This window comes from Nicotiana tabacum, chromosome 19 (assembly GCF_000715075.1).
Source record: "Nicotiana tabacum cultivar K326 chromosome 19, ASM71507v2, whole genome shotgun sequence".
NCBI lineage: Eukaryota > Viridiplantae > Streptophyta > Magnoliopsida > Solanales > Solanaceae > Nicotiana > Nicotiana tabacum.
This window is the reverse complement of record NC_134098.1, coordinates 92,126,248-92,135,753: the sequence shown is the minus strand read 5'-3', so window position 1 is coordinate 92,135,753 and position 9,506 is coordinate 92,126,248. Positions and strand designations below refer to the sequence as shown.

Genomic DNA, 9,506 nt, shown 5'->3' with positions numbered 1-9,506 from the left:
GCAACAGTAGCTCTAGCGATGCAGGTCCGGGATGCACAGGCGAAACCTCCATGACGACTACTGTAAATTGAATAATATTAATTAAAGTATTTTTCTTTTTTCATTGCTTAACATCTTTAAATATATTGCAGTATCTTTAATATTAAAATTTATTTGATATTTTTACTATATTGTTAGTTTACTATTTAATATGTTAGTTTACTATTTAATCTATATTATAATTTTATATTTTATTGTTTACTATTTAAAATTTATTCGATATTTTTACTATATTGTTTATTAATATGTTTGTTTATTATTTTATAAGTTTATATTTAATAGCTCTATCTTACGTTTGTTGACTAGAATTCGAGAGAGTTTGTGTTAGAACTATCAATTTTTTTCAGATATTTTTGATTTAACATATAATTATATGATTAATTTCAATAGCTACAAAGATACTACGCTAAAGGAAACTTCATTTTACTACGCTAAAAGGGCACCACATTATAAATACGAGCACTACATTAAACTTATGGGCACAAGATACCACTACAGGGAACTAAAGTCACATATTCATATACCACATAGTATGTAGATTTTGAAGAAGAATATAAATAAGACAAAGGAGTATTCAGATGTACAACAATAACATCTAAATAAGATTAATTATTCCTAAATAAGAATGTATCTATTTTACAAATCTTTTAGCAAATAACTAATATAAACCGGATAAATTTAATAAATTAATTGAATCACAAAACAATCACGACAAAATATATACCAAAGTAAAAAATTAACTAATTAACTTTAATTTTTTTTAACAACTAATAACAATTTCTCTATTTTACTAGTTTTTTTATCACACTAATAATATAATTTAGATTAAAAAAATAAATTAATTAAATCGCAAAACAATCACGAAATAACATAGAACACAGTATAAACAATTAATAGGCATTTTTTAAACATGAGTTTTAATAAAATATAAGTCGAAGTAACTCGATTTAAAGTTTTTGAAAAGTCAAATATTTGGTGATTTTGAGCCGAAACAAGCAACCCACTACGAGATAACGCCTTAGATACGATGTGGGACCGATAATGTACACTTTTTATGGGACCAGCGGGCTCCACTCGAGCTTTTTTTTCCTTAAAAATGGGGGAGGGGGGGACCGATGTTCGTTTTTTTAATTTGCGGAGGGGGGGAGGGTTCTGTTTTGGTGGGGAAGGAGAAGGGGCCGATAATTTATGTGGGTATAATGCCTTATATTAAGACGCTATACTATATCGTCTTAATATAAGGCGTTATACCTTCCCGCTCATTTTACGTTCAAATATAGCGTCTTAGTTGACCACGCTATACGTTAACGGCCGTTAAGGTAAAACGCGGTCAACTAGGGCGCTATATATATTATGGTGCCTAGTTTTTTTCCCACACATTTTGGTTCTTTGAGTCCAGATAAACCACATTATGGTTCTGGACTCGTGTTCATAACCTAGTCTAGAGTGTTCACATAACTAGTACTAGAGTGTTCATAACAGTAGTATTGGCACGCAATCTCGCTTTCTGTTGGTAGTAGATTTTTATGACTGACCGTTGTTTTCTTTCATTGTTGATCACCTTACTATCTTGTTGTTTTTATTCTGCTTTTATATGACTTTTTGGTACTGTCCCTTCTTGTCTATATTTTTATTAATGTGTGCGTATGTTTTCCTGAGCCGAGGGTCTATTGGAGACATCCTCTCTATCCTCACAAGGTAGAAGTAAGGTCTGCGTACACACTACCCTCCCCAGACTCCACGGTGTTAGATAATACTAGGTATGTTGTTGTTGTATAGTTAGTTAACCTACCTTCTTGATTTTCTTTTTATATTTTTTAAAAATAGGAATAGAACTTACACTACAATATATTACCATGTATAATACGTAGGATTTAATTTAAATATATACAGTGACAATTTAATGAAATCTCACATATTAATACAATTTTACGTACTTCAGAAGATATTTGGCTTATTTCCCACATTACTAGTTCCATTTGTTATGGACAATGCTTAGGAGGAGGGAGCTTTTCGTAGTAGAAACGAGTGAAATACAACAACAACAAAAATAACCCAGTATAATCCCACTAGTGGGGTCTGGGGAGGGTAGTTTGTACGCAGACCGTACTCCTACCCTAGGGTAGAGAGGCTGTTTCCGATAGACCCTCGGCTCCCTCCCTCCAAGAACTCCCCACCTCTGCTCTTGGAGTGACTCGAACTCACAACCTCTTAGTTGGAAGTGGAGGGTGCTCACCACTAGAGCAACTCACTCTTGTCAAAGAAACGAGTGAGAATACAATGGGGTTAATGTGGGGCCAATTTAGTCTTTTGACAAAAAAAGAAAAAAAAATCTCTTCCCCAAGAGTTTGGGTATTTGGATATAAAGTGTATTTATTAGTTGAAAGTCAATTGTTTTAATCCCTTGACCAACTGCACTACAAATATGTTGAAGAAAAGAATATTTACTTGTAATAAATATCTTTCGAAGAGCTTCAAGTGTGTGAATATAATAAGAGTAAATGTATTTATCCAGGTACTTTTGCACTCCTATTACCTATATATAAATAAATATAATTGGTCAAATTGACATGAAAAACAGATTGAAATACAATTAGGCCTGAGTAATTGGAATCTAAGGATATGAACGGCAAAGTAATAGAGTACGGTAAAAGCTTACTTGCACCGAATACTTATATCAAAAACCAATAAATACACGAATATAAATTAATTAAACATATTATCACCTAATTTATCAATTAACCATGATAAAAGGAGTGATATTATTTGAAACACTTATTTGAGTTTGACATGACTAAGGAAAAGGAAAGAAAAATCAAAAGAGGCATTGAATCCAGTAATACATAGTACATAGAAAATCCTAAATCAAATAGGAAAGGAAATACTCTGAACATCTTTATATATATTGAAACAAAGAAGAAGAAGAAAAATAGGTGCACAGGAGTAGCCATGGTGTCATTGCCATCCATAGAGTCATTGCCATCAACAAAGCTGTTCAAGTGTGTTGTTACCCCTTCCACTCATGAGTATTTTGACAATTATTTGGAAGATGATTACTTTTGCAGTCTCTCTATTCTTCAATGACGAGTTGTATTGTCTAATATGTCGTCCACCTTTTTATAAAAAGCTCCTAGAAATCATGACAGTACGTTGCGCGACGCTGTCTCGTTGTGTAACGGTGAGAAAATATGCACTCTGTTTCAGAATGGGAAACTAGGCATAATACAGATGAACCCGCAAATAAGCACTTGTCTGTCTCCTTTGAGATAATTTTACAGGATAAAAATGTAATCAATCAGATATATATTCATTTACACTAACACCATCAAGTTTTATTGGTGCCAATCATGAAGAAAAGGGGAACTAGCAAGTACTACGGAATGGATGTTTTATACTCCCTCCGTCTCAGAAAGATTGAATTTGTTTTCTTTTTAGTCAGTTTCAAAAAGAATAAACTCTTTCTAAATTTGATAAAATTTTAATTTTTACCCTTAATGAAATGATTTATACTCACTCCATCTCAAAAAGAATGAATCTATTTTCTTTTTAGTCAATTTTAAAAAGAATAAATCCTTTCTAAATTTGATAAAATTTTAACTTTAAAATTTCACTTTTACCCTTAATGAGATATTTATAGTCATACAAATATATATGAATTGTTTTAGCCACAAGGTTCAGAAGTTTTGTCTTTTTTCTTAAATACAGTACGCAATCAAATAGGCTCAAACAAATTGAAACGGAAGGCGTATAATATAGTGTTCATGCTCTTCTTCTCTTGTATTTACGAAGGATTACTTCTGCTTCATCAGTTTAAGTCAATTACTTCCGTCACATTAGGTGAATGGAATTCAAACAGAATATAAATACTTCTATATGAAGGCCCTACCTGCCAATTATATACACAAAAACTGCTTTGAAAAAACATTCCTAATCCATTGTAGCATGACTGAAGCTTTATAAGTTTAAGGGCCTTAACGAATTAGGTATTATTCCCTCCGATTCAATTCATGCGAATCTATTTGACTGGATATAAAGTTTAATAAAAAAAAAAACTTTTGAACCAGTATTGTAAAATGAGGTACATATATTTTGTGTGATTATACATCATTATATAAAGGTAAATTATTTCCAAAAATAAAAATGTGTCATTCTTTTTTGCACTGACTATAAAGTAAATAAGAAAAATATTTTTATTCCTTGGTCATGTCAAACACAAATAAGCTAATCAAATAATATCACTTTTTTTTATTATCTATAATTATAATTTAGAAATATCATTAAAATCAAGTTGAATCCTAATTTTACGTACTTCTAACCATAATTGGTATGAGTTTATTATTTTAACTCAAACAAAGCCACTTGTCCTCTTTTCCCTTGCCTTTCAGTTTTCATGATCTTAGATCAGAATGAGACGGAACGAATAAACTCAACCCGGTTTTTATTTTGACTTACCTGGAATTATATATCATGCACAATATAGTCCAATTTCATACACCACAAAGTTTTCTGCGTCGTATTATCCAATATCTCTGTGGGGTTTCAACACTTCAATTTCATTGTCACTACCTATAGAACGCATTGTACCTGTACTTGTTCTCCAACTTTCTAGACATTTCCCTTACATGGTCCAGTCGAAATCTGCTCATCCTTAAAATGGATTCCACGTTGTTTCCTCTTCAGTTCAGAACATTCTTCATCACCCTCCCATGGCTACTCTTTGTGCTACTTCATGCTCTTCAATTTCCAAATACTCCTCGATTTGCCGAAAGACCCACTTATCATTTTCCCTATTTTCCACTTACAACCCAAAAAGATTGAATTTTTATGCTCCTAATAGAAAAGGATTGAATTTGTATGTTCCAAATAGAAAAAGATTGATTTTTTCTGTTAAAGCTGAGAAAGAAGATGAGGGTTCATCTTCTTCTGTGGCTGTAGCTTCAGAAGAAAATGATTCATCTAAGAATCATGAGAGTGGTTCTCAACATGAGTCTGAATCAGAGTCTGAAAGAATAGAAAGAGAGAAACAACAAGAAATGGATTGGAAGACTGATGAAGAATTCAAGAAGTTTATGGGGAATCCCTCAATTGAGACTGCTATAAAGCTTGAGAAAAAGAGAACTGATAGGAAACTGAAAGAGCTTGATAGTGAAACCAGTAGCAACCCACTTGTGGGGTTCTTTAAGAATTTGGTTCGTGATAGTTTGTCCAGAGAGAAGGAAAGGTTGGAGAAAGCAGAGGAGGCTTTTGTAGCTCTTGATCTTAACAAGGTAATTTTCTGTTTAAATGATTATGCAGATCGGTGAATCCACAATTTAAACTCAGTTAGTTTAGAGTGGCGCAGCCTAATTTATATAGAGTTTAAGTTTGACGCACTGTCTGTGTAAAAATTATTTACACAATCAGGTCATTTATTAGCTAATTACATGCAAACTCTAGATGAGCATTAATTGGTATTCTAACCTGCTATCGCAGGTTAAAGTTCACAGATAGTGTTAAAGAATCTTTATAGTGTCAGTGCATATGACTTAAATCCATAATTTAAAGTCAATTTGTTCGGTGCACATTATACATTTTTAAGAATATTTTTGGATAGGTATACATGGTTAGCAGTTTCTGCTTTGATGTTATGTTGTACTTGTCGATAGCTACTTGATTTTCTTAATGACATATTCTCTGTGTATCTGGTGTTTGTATAAATTTTCTATGGCAGCTAAGGAATTGTTTTGGCTTTGATACGTTCTTCGCAACTGATGTGAGGAGATTTGGAGATGGAGGAATTTTCATTGGAAACTTGAGGAGGCCTATTGATGAAGTAATCCCCAAATTAGAGAAAAAGTTATCGGATGCTGCAGGAAGGGAGGTCGTTTTGTGGTTTATGGAGGAAAAAACAAATGATATTGTAAAGCAGGTATACTTTAGATGTTTAAAAAGATAATTTTGAGTGTTTCGCTATGCCTTTTTCGCCTTTTTCGTGAGTGGACTACATTATTGATAGTTGAGTATGTTTACTAGGTTTAAGAAGCTGTGAAGCTTTCAGCCGGAACTTGCAACTATTGACCAGTATCTAGAGTCAATAGTGCGCTTGTAATTTAACATTCTTGATTGATTGTGAGAGAGGTTATATCTTGAGGAATGAATACAGTGATGTAGGTGAAGAGCCAGAATCAATAATAAAAAACGAAAAAAGGAAAGGTGTAGCCGTGGTGTTAAAATTACAATCTTTTGTAACTGAAGCTCCTAGTTTCTTTCTTTCAGTATTTTTTGGTAGTCAAATGCATTTAATTGTGTGAGGGAAAGGCTACCTTGTGTTATTTCAGATGTTTAAAGTCAGATATTTTCGTCTGGTTACATTTGAAAATGGCATCTATATTTGATGATTTTTCTTTTCAGGCTTGTGTGGTACAACCCAAGTCAGAAATGGATCTTCAATTTGAATCAACCAAATTAAGTACTCCTTCGGGTTACATCAGTGCGGTAGCTTTGGCTGTAACAACTTTTGGCACTATAGCTTTGACCAGTGGTTTCTTCCTTAAGCCTGATGCAACGATTGATGATTACTTGGCCAACGTTGCCCCTCTTTTTGGTGGCTTCTTGACCATTTTGGGAGTTTCAGAGGTATGCATTGTATTTCTCCATTAAAACGTGTGAATTGATGGCTAAATCTCATGAAAGCTTTAGATCAAATCACAAGTATGCTTCTTATTGATGTCAAACATTTGTGATATTTGGTTTCTAAGAAAATCTTTTTGCCATGTAAATGAAATTTTATTCTAAAGTCTCATCTCAGCTATTGGTGCAATGTAAAGATCAATTAATTTTTAACCTTTAGATACACTCAAGCAAGTAAGTGTAGGTTATCTGGTGCGTTTCGTAGTATTGGATTGACATGATGTGTTTGTTATGTGGAGTTCGGAGTTTTTATATTTATAGTTCAGAGCTTGTAGACCTTGCGACTTCATACTATGATGGGGTAATTGCTTTAATTTTCATGACGAACAACAAACTTCTGATGTCTGTGTTCTGCTTAATAATTGCTATCTTACATGCATGGCAGGTAACCACAAGAGTAACTGCTGCGCGCTACGGTGTCAAACTTAGTCCATCTTTTCTTGTTCCATCCAATTGGACTGGTTGCCTGGGTGTTATGAATAACTACGAGTCCCTGCTACCAAATAAGAAGGCTTTATTTGATATTCCAGTTGCTCGTACAGCAAGTGCATACTTGACATCGCTAATACTTGCAATGGCTGCTTTTATCGCTGATGGAAGCTTTAATGGAGGTGACAATGCACTGTAAGTGATTATTTTTGTTCTCCCCTTTAATGGTGCATTGCACTAGAATAATTTCTGTCTCATATACACTTCAATATGGAATGCAAATTTTGGTTTTTCCCCTTGCTTTTTTTGACCGACATGATTTAGAAACTGTGGTTGTGAATTTTTTTTTTTCTCTTGAGCGCTTAATGGCTTTTCTGGTGTGCCTCTGCATGAACTTAGTATGAATGACTGTGTGTATTTAAGTTATCAGAGGTGAAACTTTCCCATATATAAATCTTTTGCTACCATAGAATAACTAACATGCGCAAACAGCTTGATGGCCCAAACTTTGTGATGTTTTATGTGTACATTAAAATTAACAAAGAAAATGATTGCAAAATTGACATGACTTACCAAGTAAATATTTTGAGCAAATTTGATATGCCATAATGAGAAATTTTCAAGCATATCATACATGTCTCCTTCCCACCTTACCTCATCAGTATGAATTTTATTAATTTGAATGTCATTTTCCTTACGCTACCTTTTCTTTATTAGTTCCGCTTATTGTTCTCTTTTTTTTTTCAGGTACATAAGACCTCAGTTCTTCTATAATAATCCTTTGTTCTCCTTCATTCAATATGTTGTTGGACCATATACTGATGATCTTGGGAATGTGCTGCCTTATGCTGTTGAAGGTGTGGGAGTTCCAGTTGATCCCCTTGCTTTTGCTGGACTTTTAGGTGAGTTGCTTGAAATTTGATTATTTTTTTGCTTCATAAAGTAGTTTTACGACGTGACCTCAAAACATTGGATTATGTTATGCCCGTGTTCCTCCATTGTTGTAAAACTCCTCTTACCGTTCCCAGCTAAACAAAAAGCATTCAATTTAGTGAAATCCTTTATTCCAAGGGTGATAATCAGAAGAAGGGGAATAAAATGGACTGGGAAAGAGCATTCGTTTTAATTTTCAAGTGGTGCACCTGCATAAAAGCTGAGTATCTGGATAGGTCATTCATGGATAGACATTTACTCCTGCATAATCACTGATCTTCCTTATAACCTCATAGAACAAGGTAATCTAGGACGCTAACATAATAAATTATGGTCTCACTTCCAGATGTATACTTGATGAGTTCTTAATGCAACATGTCAACTGACATTGGCACTGCTTTATGGTCCATTACATCACCCAGTGTGGTCATTCTTTTGCAGGGATGGTTGTGATTATGTATGGCTGTCCACCTTTTTTCTCTTTTCCACAAGGAAGCCTAACTACTGTTACTTTCACTTCCCGTAGGTAAAGGATTAAAACTGTTTGTTCCTTTTTAGCCTTTAGGAGAAGGAAAAGACATATATGAGAAAAAGAGGAACAGATTGACTTGTATCTATTCCCTGTCTTGAAATAAACACCCCGATTATGCTCTTACACTATTTTTACATAGAGTAAATGTACACTTCCAATTTTGTCAAAAAATAATGGTGAGAAGGAATTTTCTCCATTACATCACCCAATGTGGTCATTGTTTTGCAGGGATGGTTGTGACCTCTTTAAATCTCTTGCCATGCGGAAGACTAGAGGGCGGGCGAATTGCACAAGCTATGTTTGGCAGGAGCACTGCTGCTTTGTTATCTTTTGCAACTTCCCTGTTGCTAGGGATAGGTGGTCTAAGCGGAAGCGTACTATGTCTGGCGTGGGGACTCTTCGCAACCTTCTTCCGTGGTGGAGAGGAGACCCCTGCACAAGACGAGATCACCCCCCTTGGAAATGAGAGGTTTTCTTGGGGTTGTGTACTCTTCTTGATGTGTTTCCTAACCCTTTTCCCCAATTTGGGTGGTACATTCTCCAGCTCATTTTTTGGTGCTCCATACTTCCGCGGTGATCTGTAATTGTGTATACTTATAGAAAATATATTGTAAAGTGCTATTTTTTTGTTAAGATCAGGTGTTATCTCTCTAATTGAATGTTTAGATGCACGCTTTGATACCTTCCAGTGAAGTTATTCAATGAAATGGTGCGAAAAGGCATAACCTATTAGCAGAGATCATATGCTTGAAGTCTTCAAGCCAACTATCCTGCTTCCTGTTGACTGATTATGTAAGTGGTTTTTGTGTAGAGTCAGATGTTCTGATATTCTCTGAAACATTTCTGGGCATAGCTATGCCTAATCTGGATATGCTGGTTGCATTTCCCAATAATCGGAATTGCA

The 9,506-nt window shown here is 34.4% G+C and overlaps 1 protein-coding gene across 1 annotated transcript; it reads left to right on the top strand.

Moving 5' to 3' along the window:
• Positions 1 to 4,552: 4,552 nt before the first annotated feature.
• Positions 4,553 to 9,256, top strand: LOC107815887 (putative zinc metallopeptidase EGY3, chloroplastic). The gene is made up of 6 exons (XM_016641533.2): positions 4,553 to 5,306; positions 5,750 to 5,947; positions 6,430 to 6,654; positions 7,094 to 7,332; positions 7,885 to 8,039; positions 8,831 to 9,256. Exons 1-6 carry the CDS (start codon positions 4,746 to 4,748, stop codon positions 9,184 to 9,186), a joined length of 1,734 nt encoding a protein of 577 aa, XP_016497019.1. The 5' UTR covers positions 4,553 to 4,745; the 3' UTR covers positions 9,187 to 9,256.
• The last annotated feature ends 250 nt before the right edge of the window (positions 9,257 to 9,506 follow it).